The following is a 14,255-nucleotide window of genomic DNA, read 5'->3' as shown; positions in this document are numbered from 1 at the left end:
TGAGTCATAAGACCAGAAGATTTGCAAAATTTCCCAAAGGGTTTATGGGTTTTAAGAAAACAAACAAACTAACCCAACCAATCAGTTTTGCCGTAATTTTGATTTTTGCGGTATCACTATAACACCATGTCATATGGAAAAAAGGAAAGAAATAAACAAAAGAAAAGAGGATAGGATAGAGTACACTCTTCAAGTAACAGCATAATAGAGTATAAGGTGCAAAATTGGAGGATACACGCTATCGGGTTGTGAGGGAAACAAACTAAAGGGATTAAGAGCTCAACAGAAATCAAAGAACATATTCCTTTGCTTGGATATATCAGATATTTTTATCAAGTAGTTGAATGTCTATGTAAAGAAGGAAGGCAACATTGTAGTAGGGCGGATGATAATCTCAATGAGGTACGACCTTTCGACAATATGATAAAACCATGACAAAGTCCTTAGCCGAGGAGCCCACAGATGCCGGCATCTTCTTTGTAGTTGACCCTGAGCAGAACCACAAGTCTACTAAGTTATGCAGCTGCAAATTTGGCAACACAGGCTGACCCCGGCACATTATTTCCACCTGCACAAGAAACATACCATGTTACTGATACTCATGTCATGATGTCATTTCTCTCAGAAATTTAAGCTAATAGAAGGAGACAATATAAATGTTTGGATTTGGATTCTCTAAAGTTTGAATTTCACTTTAGAGAGGAAAGTGTGATCTCTCACCATTGATTTCATAGGTGGGATCAATAATAAATATGAAAGAAAAACTATTCAATGGTAGAAGATTACACTTTAATCTCTAAAGTGAAATTCAAACTTTAGAGGATCCAAATCCTAAATGTTTATATCTCTAACATGCTCCCTCAAGCAAGAACCTCTTTTGGCTTTGCTTATTTTTTTGTATAGGACTTATTTTCTCTTTTTATTTGTTTTATGCTATTTTTTTTCTTTGTTGGGATTCACCAAGAATCGAACTCTAGACCTTTCGAATATAGAGTTCTGATACCACATTATGGTACTACTTCTTCCAAAAGCTTAAACTAATAGGAGAAGACAATGTGAATAGTTATATCTCTAACATCCAGCAAATTTTGGTATCATCCATGTAATTCCAGTTTATTATTTGGCCTCTCCTGTAGCAATTTTTCAGAGATAACCAAGTAGCAAAATTAGAAATCATAAGCTCACCTCTGCTTCATTTGTTAGATTAAGTTTCTTCACAAGATACTTTTGTATAAATGAGACAGGCACAGTACCATCCCTGCAATAATATTAAAAGGAATGAATCATATGCTTACGACCAATGTGAAGGGGAAAAAACCTGTTATGCTGTCCAAACATAGATATAGAAAAGACAGTTGCTTGCTACAACATAAATTGTGGGTGAACATACAAAATATGATCAATGAGGCAGGCTTGTGTATAACTATCCAAGTTCTGTAAAAATATAAACGTAATATGTCAACTTAGATGTACAAGTTGAGTGCGCAAACTGTAATTCATGATGAATAGAGTTATGTATTAGAGACATACATATCTTTCATACAGTTGCAGTCTTTTTGTTTTCCTCTTAGGTTGCTTTTAATCTGCAAGTTTGAATTTTTTTTTTTTTGGCCTAGCAAAATTGAAGCGCAATTTCAACTACACCAACAGCTTTGAAAATCCGTTTACAAAATTATGAATGAACAAACAAAACCACATATTTGTATATTTTTGTTGAAATATAGAGGAATTTTGGCACATAGAAAAAGGAAAAATATGTTAACTCATGCTCCAAACTCCAAAGTAACAGTTTCTAAATTGCAAACTCAAGCAAAAACTTTAAGGGTAGGGGAATTGGACAAGCAAAAAAAAGTAATGAGTTGAGAATATTACTTTATTCTTAAATAACATGCTGAAATCTGTGGCAAAGGAACATCTCCCTTCCTGAATCATAACATCAATCCAACTCATTAGGATCCACAGAAAATAAAAACCTCATGGTTTATGCATATATCAAATTAACTTACTGGTCTTCCGAAGCAACTAAGGAAAACCAAATAGGACTGTTTTTCCCATCACACCTGCTCCCTGTTGTATCTGAGGCAGATGTCTCAGATGCTTCTGCTCTTTCCTGAACAGGACGCAGCGGCCTTTTTTGCTTCACTGCAGATCCTGAATGCAGGGTGTGTCCCTCCTTGTCAGCTCCGAACCTTTTATGTCTATTATCCTTGATTTTAGTTTTAACCATGTGAAATGCACTCTTCAATGAAGTAGGTAGGTCTGATTTGGTTGTGGTTGCAACCATGTCTAGTCCACCATAAGCAGTTGATGGAGACTCTAACTTGGCATGAGGAGTCCCTTGTGAGTTTGATTTGGAGGACTTTGTTCGATTGGCAGCTTCAACGAGACAGTTCAAGGGCGTCCAGAGATCACCCTTCCCTTCTGCAAGTTCCATACTGTTTTCTGTATCTTCATTGGGCCTCTTCTTAGAAGGATCAGCTACAAAAGAACCCTACAACAATGTACTGATCATGCATTGCCAGTATCACAGGAAAACAGTAACAACTATCAAGAATTGAATTCCATGAAGTTACAAGTTCAGTCCCAGTGTCCATGTCACATGTATGACTTTCATTTTCAACAATCAATTACCAGATTATGTTCACCATATGTTTCTTCAGCTGCCTTTCTTGTGCCAGATTTTGTTCTCTTGCCTGTGAAGCCAGTCTGATTTGAAACCTTGGGAGCATTAACCACCAATGATGAAAGTGATCTTTCCTTCCTCTTTGCAGGCAAGGTTATTGAAGGAACAACTTGGGGAGCATCGATTTTTCTTCGCCTAAAAGGGAATATTTTGGCCCTAATATCTTGCAAATTGTGGTCTGGCCTGCATGATTACTTATGAACAGAAGGAATTTAACTAGAAATTGCAGAGAAACACGAATTTAAATGAACCTGAGTTTTTGGAGTGGAAGGCATCCGAGATCAACATAACATACTGGACAACAATCCATCTCGTCATCTGAAAGCTTCTTATATATGCACTTCCTGCAAACTGGTTCAGAACTGATTTCAGTTCTCAGAATATATGAACAAGTAAATGGTGGTGTTATAGAAGGAAAGAAGAAAGACCGACAAGTGTGAAGGCAGAGGGAGATGGTGGTGGCGTCTCGGAGGAGTTTGTGGCAGAGTGGGCACGTGATGCATGCTTGCAGCTTCTGCCTCTTCACCTTCGCCATAACCATCTCAATGCGGATCTGCTTTCCAACACACCAACCCACTCTACCACTTCGTTTCTGGATCGCTTTCTTTTACTGTTTTACCGTTTCACTTCACTTTGCACCAACTCAACTCAAATGCGCCTATTGTTAACTTAAATCTAAATCCAAGTTATCAATCTCAATTTACAAGATATTCTTTTTTGGTCGGCGGCGGGCGGTAAGAGTTAATTTATTACAAATCTGAAGACACTTGTTTAATTCGAACGAATCTGTTTATAGGATACTTATTACGGTGGCACACAAAGCTAAGCTAGCCGCAAACCACATCCTTGAAATGTTTTTTTTGTTTTTGGACTGATCGAGCATATGTTACGAGTTTTTTTTTTTGATCAACTGGATTAGACAGTCTCTAATTTTAGGCATTACTCATGTATTACACACCCACACAACATACTTACACACACTACATGAATTCATTAAGGGTTCATTTTTTCTCTTATAGGACTTGAACCCGGGTGCAGCTATTTGCGAGGCAGCCTCGGCTGCAGCATATGTTACGAGTTTAAGCATTTGTTGCACTAAATTAAATATTCTTGAGGACCAACAGGCCCACAGTCAGTGCCCTTGGGAGCACGTCAGCATGGGCTAAACCTTTGTTTAAACACACGCCTTTGTTTAATTTCAAGATATCAAGAAAGTGATAGGGTCACTTGGCAGATAGGATTTGATTGAATCCTTCCCCGATTTCAATAAAATTCTAAAAATTCTTGCGTCCTGCTTGCATGAACATAATCATCACGGAGTAATGCGCTTACTAACGCCATAACAAGTTGATAAAGATTTGAGTCACCATAAGTTTATTATTACCATAGTGTTCCTTTTAAAAAGAAAAAAAAAAATCCTACATGACGAGTTACGTGAATCAACTAACATTTGGATATTTTAATAGAATTTTTTAATCATAAATATAAAATTGTAAGTTAATTTTTTTAATTTATTATTTAAAATACATAAATGTAATTGAATGATGGTGTAAAACTATTTATATTGTTTGTGTGTCAATATTAAAATCATTTTAAAATTTGTAAACCGTATAATTAAAAAGTTGCATTAATAATTATACCATTGTGTTTAATGTTTATGGCTAATTATAGACAAGTCTACAAATCATATATCACATTGTTATTTTATTTAGTCATAATTCGTAAACGAAACACCATACCAGCACAATGGTAAAGGGTATAATCAAGATGAGTACATTTATTTAGTTACTAATAAGAAGGGCATATAAAAGATAAAAAGAAGCAAGCTTAGTCACCACAGTCAACAAAGTCATAGTTGACCGTGAGATGGCCCTGAGCATTCCCATTACCATCCGTATCCAGCTTCTGGAAAACACCGATGTCCAAATCCAGCCCTCCATTGCTGCACTGATCAACGATCCTAACCGTTTGTTGAGCATTCGTTCTTGTGTTAGTGACCTTCAAGCACTTCCCACAGGCTGCTTGGCCCGTAGGCCCAACAGGCCCACAGAAAGCAGTCCAGCCATATTTCTGGCGCCATGCGAGGGGCTTACCGGCGTCCCAGGTGGCGCAGTACGCACTAACCGCATTCAAGTCCCAGTTATGCTGCTCCGGGTAGTATAGGTTATAAGTCGCTCTCACATTCGTAGCACTCTGCCCTGAAACTACTCCCACTAAAGCACAAATTGCACACACTACCAACACAACAAGCTTCGCCATTTTCATTTCAATCTCTCTTCACTACTTCTAACACACACTTGCCTGCTTCTATTTATACTGCTTATTGCTTAATTAGTCTTCAATTAACCGTGAAATTATGGAAATGCCTACCCTTGTTGAAAAGTATATGATGCGTGAATGTCATGACTTTTACTAGCTTCACATCTTATCATTACAAGGAAAAAAATTTCAAAGTCGTCAGTCCTACCTGCAGTCATTCTTGAAAATGTCTTCATGATAATTTAGATCTGGATGTATTATATATTAAATAGTTCAATCAAATATGTTAAACTAGTTAATGATTCTCAACTATTATTTTTATACGACGAATATTAACGCGTTATGAGTATTTTTCCTTAGTTACGTGAAGCTAAGGGTTTAAGGATGTTGTCTACTAGCTTCGTAGACAGCACGCTGCACACATGGCTTCTGCTGATCCCATATCTTATCAAAGAAAAAATTCCAGAGTCTTCGAGGATGAAACAAGTAAAAATTCAATGAGGTTAATCTAGAAAAGCAATAATGGCGGTTTTCATTATAATGAGTGTTCTGATGGCGGATGGGTTTGAAGTAGTCATATTTCAGAGAACTACTTGTACGTTTTGGAAAGCATGATGGTAATCTCTAATACTAGGAAGACAAAAGAAATAGTTAGAATTTATTATTTATTAATTATCGTAATAATATTAATAAATGATAAATAATATAAGTTTTAATTTTTTTTTTTGCTAGCATTACTGATTAACTATTATTTTTGTTTGTTTTGAAAAAGTATAAGTATATAATAAATTTAGTGAACAATGTAGTTAAATATACAGTAACTTCTCTTCTTTATTTTTTTTTATTAGGTTAATTTTACAATACATTATTCACATTGTTTACTAAACAAATAACTATTTTCAGATTAATTTCTATGCTATTATGATGTATAATAAAAAGAGTTTTACTAAGTAATTAAGTTGATCGATATAATTATGAAAAAAGAGAGTAAAATTTATTATAATGAGAAGAATGCTAGAAGTAACAATCTATTATTAACGGGTAATATATATAAAAAAGTCCACAAATCGTTTGCCGTGATAGTGTGAGTATTTGTACATGATATAAGCTAAGGTAGATGCTATAACAAAATGGAGTAAAAATATTTTTGGACAAGATATTATATATGATTAAACGATAAAATTATGACATGCGATATATATTCGTTCAAACTTAATCTTTTTTAATCGAAAATGACTAAATTAATTGAATTGATCGATTTTTAAAAAATAAAATAAAATAATTAATATTAAATAAGGATATTTTTACTCTTTTATATATATATATATATAATTTTATTTTACCTTTTCTAAAAAATTGGTTAGTTTAGTTGGTTTTATAATTTTCAGTTCTGATCTTACCTGGGAAATAGATCGGCTTTAATTCCTTAGAATCCGCCGAGCTATGGGTTGCAAGGTTGAACGTCCGTCTCTTAGAATCCGAGCTTCTTGTCTTTGTTGTTTGTGTGAGAGCACGAGCAATACAAAGAGGGTGGAGTGTACCTGCAAAGGCACTCCAATGCTTAAGTCAGTATAGTGTTAAATTCAGAACTGTCCTTCAAAGAGATACTTTACCTTTCTTTTATAGATATTTCTTCGTCCGTTACATTCTGGGTGATCAATTGTCGGTTTCTGCGATGATTGGTTTTGTAACCGATTTTGTCATACCGTTTGAGACGTCGGTTATGATAAGAGTATTGATGTCATCGAGTTATAGCTCATAAGATCAGAGCAGTAACGAAAAATGACGAGTTATGGTGACTGCCAATAACGGTCATGAGGCCGAGTTATAGCTCGTATTAATGGTGACCATATCACAGCCCCCAAGCTTAGCCTGAGGAAAGTTTTTTAATGAAGCAGGTTGAGCTTTTGTGATGAGTTATAACTCGGTAAAGTGGATTACTGAGTGAGCCCCCAGTTCAACGTACTTCATTAAATTAACTTTGTATTGTGCCACGTGGGAAATCGTGCCCATTTTTTATTGAGGAGAGAGAATGAGTGGTAGTTCATTAATATTTTGATGGTTTCCAATGCTCCTTTCGCCGTTTGATGTGATTGAGGCAGGGTGATATTTGGAACGTTTTCGATTGTGATTAATTATTTCTACTGATTGGAATTTGGGCGTTTTGATTTTCTGCTTCTGTTTGAAGAATGAGCAAGAGAGGTATGGTTATGTCTGTGTTCTTGTGATTTCTTTCTTCCCTCGTCTCTTTGTATTTCTTGGTTGCATGTTTGTTTTACTGTTTCTGATGGAGTTTGAGAAGGAGAAGAAAGTTAAGATAGATTGGTCTTATGACTGGGTTGGGGATGATGTGAGGTCTCGGGTGTCGTTGTTCTGTAATGAGGCTGCGGTTAAGGAGGTGGATGTGAATAAGGTAGTGAGGCAGAATGCTGGAGTTGGGGTTGAGTTACTGCCATGTAGTGTTAATGATATGGTTTATCACCGGGGTAGAGGCTTTGAGTTTTTCTATATGCACAGCTGTGTTCTTGAAGAGCTGAGAGTTAGGTTACCCTTTACTGATTTCGAATGTCAGGTTTTGAGACAGTTGAACTGTGCTCTGTCGCAGCTTCATCCAAATGGGTGGGCATTCCTTCGTTCTTTTGAAATTCTAATGGAATTTCTGGAGGAGGTGCCGTCTGTGGACCTGTTCTTTTCGTTATTTCAAGCCAAGGGGGTGTGGAAAGGTGGTTGGATAAATTTCAATAGCACTCCTGGATTTGGCATTTTCAGATTGTACAAATCTTCTTTCAAAGATGTTAAAGAGATTTATTTCAAGGTTAGAGGTCTGGAAAAAGATTTTTCTTTTTTCGTAGATGAGAATCTGGCTGAGAAGTTCCCATTGTATTGGTGCTCGGAACCTCAAAATATACTCGGACCTGAAGTTATCTCTCAGAGAAATATTTGTTTGATTGAGTTTCTTGTTGAAAATATTGGTCAGGGAGACCTGATTTCAATGTATGAGCTTCTGAAGTGGGAAGAGGATAAAGATGCTGTTGTAACATATTTGGGTGAGTTATAGGGTTGTTGCTAATGTGTTTATTTCTTTTCGTCATATATCTGATGTTATTTGTGTTTTGCAGGTGGTAAATATCTCGGTGTTTCAGCCGCGTCCCTTAGGACACGTTTCAAAAATAAGAATCTGGAGAAGGAGGTATCATCTTCTAATGCTGAGAAGGTTGCTGGGACTAGCGAAGTTACTCAGCCTCGTCAAGGTCGGAGGAAGGTGATTGCGAAAAAGAGAAGGAAGTCCGACCTTGTTGAGTTGTCCGATGATTCTGATGAAAAGGAGTTAGGGGTTCCTCTGGAGGAAATACAAGCTTTTATGGGTAATAAAAAAAGGCTCCATGAAATTTCTGAACAAAGTGAGGCATTTTCTGTGTGGGGAAAAGAGTATTCTTATATGGCTGTGGTGGACGAGTATTGTCATTCGTCGGCTGATGTTTCTCTCGCAAAGGAGGTTGGGGACATGGCTATTGGGCAGTATATGCAGGTAATTGGTGACCGTGTTTGCTTTATTTCTGTTTTCTCTTTGGTAGTCTTATAAACTTTGCTTTATTGCTTTCTCTAGGTTGTTGGTCTGCGCCTTGCGAGTCTTGGGCGTAGCCAAGAGTTGAAGTATAAGAGAGTTGTTACAGAAAAAGGAGAGGTTTCTGTTTTGAAGGAAGAGTTGGTTAAGAGTAAAAGTGCTGCTGCCGAGCTTCAGGCGCGTTTAACTGAGACCGAGAAGTTATTGAAGGAGACTAAAGATAGTTATGCTAAGGATGTGGAGGATTTGAAGAAAAAGGAAAGTGATTTGGCGAGTATACAATCTCGTCTAATTGAGGTGACTGCCCAATTAAAGGAGTTGGAGAAGAAAAAGGTTGATGAAATTCTGGATTCTTTTGTTGAGGGGTTTGAAAGGGCTTTGTTACAGGCGAAGTTTTTGGCGCCAGAGGCTGATCTGTCCGGGATGGACCCTGGGAAAGTCGTTCGTGATGGCAAGATGGTCGAAGATGATGGTGACGTTGAAGATCAGGCTGATAATGTGTAGTTTTTTATTTTGTTAGTTATTTTGTTTTATTCTGTAATGGATAGCTATTTGAACTTTGATGTTTGTTATGGATTTGAATGTGTTTGAATGGTAGTGTTTTCCGTTTAGGGAAAAGCTGTTTGTTGATTAATAGGAAATGATCATGAGGATATTTCATTTCGGTTTGAGAAAACTGCCGAGTAGGGGCAGGTTGCGATTTTAGACGATTATTGTCATTTTCCGAGCTATATTGATAATTGATAGTACATGATTGAATAGAATTAGGTGTTATTGATGATAAATTTGTATTTATTTTGAATACAAATTTGCAGGTAGGCTAGCCTCGTTAAAACCTCTCCAAGCAAAACCATTTGGGACAAAAACTTGGTAGTAGGATTAAAAAGAAACCTTCCAATTGATCAATCAGTATTGATCAATCAGTGTAGGAAGTTTTTTTGGTAGTAGGATTATTCAAATGGACTAGGAAGTTTTTTTGTTATCCTGCTATATTGATAATTGGTAGTACATGATTGAATAGAATTAGGTGTTATTGATGATAAATTTGTATTTATTTTGAATACAAATTTTCATATGCTAATTTATTTATTTCTTTTCGTCATATATCTGATGTTATTCACATCCACGGGAAATAGATAATTTCAGGTCCGAGTATATTTTGAGGTTCCGAGCACCAATACAATGGGAACTTCTCAGCCAGATTCTCATCTACGAAAAAAAGAAAATCTTTTTCCAGACCTCTAACCTTGAAATACATCTCTTTAAAATCTTTGAAAGAAGATTTGTACAATCTGAAAATGCCAAATCCAGGGGTGCTATTGAAATTTATCCAACTACCTTTCCACACCCCCTTGGCTTGAAATAACGAAAAGAACAGGTCCACAGACGGCACCTCCTCCAGAAATTCCATTAGAATTTCAAAAGAACGAAGGAACGCCCACCCATTTGGATGAAGCTGCGACGAAGCACAGTTCAACTGTCTCAAAACCTGACATTCGAAATCAGTAAAGGGTAACCTAACTCTCAGCTCTTCAAGAACACAGCTGTGCATATAGAAAAACTCAAAGCCTCTACCCCGGTGATAAACCCTATCATTAACACTACATGGCAGTAACTCAACCCCGTCTCAAACGGTATGATAAAATCGGTTACAAAACCAAACATCGCAGAAACTGACAATTGATCACCCAGAATGTAACGGACGAAGAAATATCTATAAAAGAAAGGTAAAGTATCTCTTTGAAGGACAGTTCTGAATTTAACACTATACTGACTTAAGCATTGGAGTGCCTTTGCAGGTACACTCCACCCTCTTTGTATTGTTCGTGCTCTCGCACAAACAACAAAGACAAGAAGCTCGGATTCTAAGAGACGGACGTTCAACTTTGCAACACATAGCTCGGCCGATTCTGAGGAATTAAAGCCGATCTATTTCCCAGGCAAGATCAATTGGCGCCCACCGTGGGGCCGAGAAGATCATATTTTTTCTTTTGGTCCCATCACCTCCATATGCATTCATGGCTGACATGCCGCCTCCTCCACTGTCCGAACTCATGCGAATGGTAGCTGAGCTACAGCAAGCCAATCAACGAATGGCCGACGAGAACCAAATAATGGCTGCCCAGATCGCTGAACTAAACCATGCTCAGATTGAGCACAACGATGCTCATCGTCAACAGATAGAAAACGAGGAACATCAGTCCCAACCCTCTCATGTCTCGGAGACTGCTCGAGGCGAAGAGCAACAACCCGAAGATGAAAAAGAAGAGGCTGACGACCTTGTAGGTCCCTTCACGGAACAAGTGATGAACTTCGAACTGCCGAAGAGGTTCACTCTGCCACTGACCCTCACGCCTTATGACGGACTCGGAGACCCGAAGAAGTTTCTAAAGAAATTCCGATCAATAATGATCGTCAATGGTGCATCAGATACAGTTTTATGTTGTTGTTTTCCGAATTATTTAGACGGCCCTGCACTTGATTGGTTGTGTGCTTTGCCTGCAGGTTCCATTTCACGGTTTCAGCAGTTGGCGAAGTTATTTGAAGAACATTTTGCCGGATCCGCAATATACTTGCACGATTCCGATTACTTGAATACTATCAAGCAAGGACCGAATGAAAGCTTAAAGGACTACATGACCCGCTTCACCAAGGTCGCAATCAGTATACTAGACCTCCACCCCGAGGTCCATCTACACGCAATTAAAAGCGGCCTTCGACCCGGAAAGTTCCAGGAGACAATCGCAGTAGCCAAGCCGAAGACTCTAGCAGAATTTTGCGAGAAGGCAAAGGGACAAATTGATATCGAGGAGCTCAGACAAGCTCGGAAGTCTGACAAGTCACATTTCCGAGAAGACGATAAGAGCTCAACCCCTAAGAAGAGTTTTAAACTAACACCTCGATTTGATTCTTATACGCAGTTTAACACTAAGAGAGAAGACATAATCAAAGAGATCTTGAATTCAAAACTGATCAAGTCACCAAGAAAAGCCGGTACCTACCAAGATGCCAAGAACGTTGACAAGTCGAAGTATTGCGCCTTCCACCAGAAACACGGTCACAATACTGATGACTGCGTGGTCGCCAAAGACCTTTTAGAGCGACTGGCAAGACAAGGACACCTCGACAAATACATCGGGGGTCACATACAAAAGCGCGGATCTAGCTCCACAACAACCGACCTCTCTGAACAAAACCGAGGAAAAGAGAAGGCATCTCCAAGACAATATGAAAGACCACGAGGTATAATCAATTGTATTTCAGGAGGATACGCTAGTGGAGAATATTCGAATTCGGCAAGGAAAAGGTCGTTCCGAGCAATATGCTCGGTAAACGGACCACAGCAAGACGCAACAATCACCCATCAACAACCAGAAGTGACTTTCACACACGCCGACTTCAACTCCAGCATACAAAATTTAGACGACCCTGTGGTAGTCACCCTTCAGCTAGGGGATCTGTTAGTAAAAAAAGTACTCTTGGATCCCAGGAGCAGTGCCGATGTTCTGTTCTACTCCACATTTCAAAAAATGAAGCTCAGCGACAACATGCTACAATCCACAGGAGGAGACTTGGTCGGATTCTCAGGAGAACGAGTTCCAATACTCGGATCAGTGTGGTTACAAACCACACTGGGTGAGCATCCTCTTTCAAAAACTAATGATATTCAATATTTAGTTGTTGATTGTTTCAGTCCATATAACCTTATTCTTGGCCGACCTTTCTTGAACAAGTTCGGCGCCATTGTTTCTACAGTTCATCTCTGTGTTAAGTTTCCACTGCAGGACGATCAGGTTGTAACAATCCACGGGGATCATAAAGAGGCACGACAATGTTACAACATCAGCATGAAATTCCAAAACCGCTCAACTCAACAAGTCAACAATGTCGACCTCAAGCAAAACGGCCATTCACTAGCCGACCTTGACCCAAGAGCTGATTTTCTCGAACGACCAAAACCTTCCGACGACCTACAAAAAGTCTATTTTAATAATGACCCTAACAAATTTACTTACGTAGGTACATCAATCAACAAATTTGAGTTACAGGCCATAACAACCTTCCTGCAAAAACAAGCCGACCTTTTTGCGTGGACACCTTCAGACATGCCCGGCATCGACCCCAAATTATCAGTCATAAACTAGCAATAAACTCGGCGGTACGATCGGTCCAGCAGAAGAAAAGAAAACTCAGAGAGGAGAAAAAGAAAGCGTCACTAGAAGAAACCCAAAAGCTCATCAACGCAGAATTTATCAAAGAAATCAGATTCACTACCTGGTTAGCCAATGTGGTAATGGTAAGAAAACAAAACGGTAAGTGGCGCATGTGCGTTGACTTCACTGATTTAAACAAAGCATGCCCAAAGGATTCTTACCCTCTACCATCCATAGACTCTTTAGTAGATAACGCCTCAGGTTATGCTACTTTAAGTTTTATGGATGCGTATTCAGGGTATAATCAAATACCCATGCACCCCTCCGATCAAAATAAAACGGCTTTTATCACTGATTTCGGTAACTATTGTTATAAAGTTATGCCATTTGGATTAAAGAACGCAGGTGCAACTTACAAACGCCTTATGGATAAAGTGTTCGCTAAACAGATCGGCAGAAATATCGAAGTCTACGTCGATGACATGGTCGCCAAAACAAAAGTCGGACATAGTCACATCAGCGACCTTACAGAAATCTTCGGCCAGATTCGCCAATACAACATGCGCCTCAACCCCGAGAAATGTGCATTCGCCGTTCAAGGGGGTAAGTTCTTAGGGTTTTTACTAACATGCAGGGGAATAAAGGCAAATCCAGACAAATGTCGAGCAGTGCTGGACATGGCCAGCCCTAAAACAGTCAAAGAAGTTCAGCGCCTCACAGGACGACTTGCCGCACTTTCCAGATTTGTTCCTTGCCTAGCATCCACTTTTATTCATTTTTTCCAAACAATTAAAAAGAAAAACAGATTCGAGTGGAACGACGATTGTGAGAAAGCCTTTTCAAAACTAAAAACAACTCTCTCACAACCGCCGATTTTGCAAAAGCCCCTACAAGGGGAAGACTTATTTCTATATCTGTCAGTTACTGATTGGGCGATAAGTTCGGCCCTTGTTACAGAAAGAAACAAAGTTCAGCATCCGATATATTTCGTCAGTAAAACTCTCCAGCACGCCGAGCTCAATTATCCACGGATAGAGAAGCTCGCACTAGCACTGATATTTTCGGCCCGCCGTCTCCGACCTTACTTCTAGAGCCACGTTATACATGTCAGAACCGATCACCCACTAAGACAAGTATTACACAAACCAGAAATTGCAGGAAGACTTATAAAATGGGCAGTCGAATTATCTGAGTTCGATATCAGATACCAATCCAGAGGACCAATCAAGTCACAATTCCTGGCAGATTTCATCGCTGAGCTCACAATACCATCAGAGGAAGATCATACAAAACAATGGACTTTGTATGTAGACGGCTCTTCAAATAATGGGGGCTGCAGAGCAGGAATCCGTCTGGAGGCCGAGGACGGATTCATATTGGAACATTCAATACGCTTAGCTTTCAAAGCCAGCAACAACCAATCCGAATATGAAGCATTAATCGCTGGACTCCGACTTTGTCTAGATCTCCAAATCTCGACGATCAAGGTATATTGTGATTCTTTATTAGTGGTACAACAGGTAAACGACCTTTTTCAGGTAAAAGATCCTCTCCTCGCTAAATATCTGCTATTAGTAAAGAAATTATCAACAAA

At 38.7% G+C, this 14,255-nt stretch overlaps 3 protein-coding genes across 4 annotated transcripts; 1 reads left to right on the top strand and 2 right to left on the bottom strand.

Moving 5' to 3' along the window:
- Positions 1–152: 152 nt before the first annotated feature.
- LOC112758287 (E3 ubiquitin protein ligase DRIP2) lies at positions 153–3,451 on the bottom strand. Of its 2 annotated transcripts, none has more exons than XM_025806906.3 (7): positions 3,116–3,451; positions 2,935–3,034; positions 2,632–2,866; positions 2,007–2,491; positions 1,873–1,923; positions 1,186–1,258; positions 153–568 (listed from the first exon to the last, which is right to left on the bottom strand). In XM_025806906.3, exons 1-7 carry the CDS (start codon positions 3,222–3,224, stop codon positions 395–397), a joined length of 1,227 nt encoding a protein of 408 aa, XP_025662691.1. In that variant the 5' UTR covers positions 3,225–3,451; the 3' UTR covers positions 153–394. The 2 variants fall into 2 exon arrangements, with proteins under 2 accessions (XP_025662691.1, XP_025662694.1); XM_025806909.3 differs by having other exon boundaries at positions 2,632–2,861; positions 3,116–3,323.
- Positions 3,452–4,370: 919 nt separating this feature from the next.
- On the bottom strand, positions 4,371–4,981 carry LOC112758290 (pathogenesis-related protein PR-4-like). The gene has a single exon (XM_025806912.3). It carries the CDS (start codon positions 4,946–4,948, stop codon positions 4,511–4,513), a length of 438 nt encoding a protein of 145 aa, XP_025662697.1. The 5' UTR covers positions 4,949–4,981; the 3' UTR covers positions 4,371–4,510.
- A 5,553-nt stretch (positions 4,982–10,534) lies between these two features.
- LOC112756794 (uncharacterized) lies at positions 10,535–12,652 on the top strand. Its single transcript, XM_025805413.1, has one exon. It carries the CDS (start codon positions 10,535–10,537, stop codon positions 12,650–12,652), a length of 2,118 nt encoding a protein of 705 aa, XP_025661198.1.
- The last annotated feature ends 1,603 nt before the right edge of the window (positions 12,653–14,255 follow it).

The sequence above is a fragment of the Arachis hypogaea genome, chromosome 16, assembly GCF_003086295.3.
Source record: "Arachis hypogaea cultivar Tifrunner chromosome 16, arahy.Tifrunner.gnm2.J5K5, whole genome shotgun sequence".
NCBI classification, from domain to species: Eukaryota; Viridiplantae; Streptophyta; class Magnoliopsida; order Fabales; family Fabaceae; genus Arachis; species Arachis hypogaea.
Note: the sequence above shows the minus strand (reverse complement) of the source record. Positions and strands in the feature narration are given on the sequence as shown.

Coding starts and splice junctions, on each gene's coding strand:
- LOC112758287 (XM_025806906.3), bottom strand. CDS start 3,224: ATGGTTATGGCGAAGGTGAAGAGGCAGAAGCTGCAAGCATGCATCACG. Junction 2,492..2,631: donor CATATGGTGAACATAATCTG/GTAATTGATTGT, acceptor ACATTGTTGTAG/GGTTCTTTTGTAGCTGATCC. Junction 569..1,185: donor ATCTAACAAATGAAGCAGAG/GTGAGCTTATGA, acceptor TTTCTTGTGCAG/GTGGAAATAATGTGCCGGGG.
- LOC112758290 (XM_025806912.3), bottom strand. CDS start 4,948: ATGAAAATGGCGAAGCTTGTTGTGTTGGTAGTGTGTGCAATTTGTGCT.
- LOC112756794 (XM_025805413.1), top strand. CDS start 10,535: ATGCCGCCTCCTCCACTGTCCGAACTCATGCGAATGGTAGCTGAGCTA.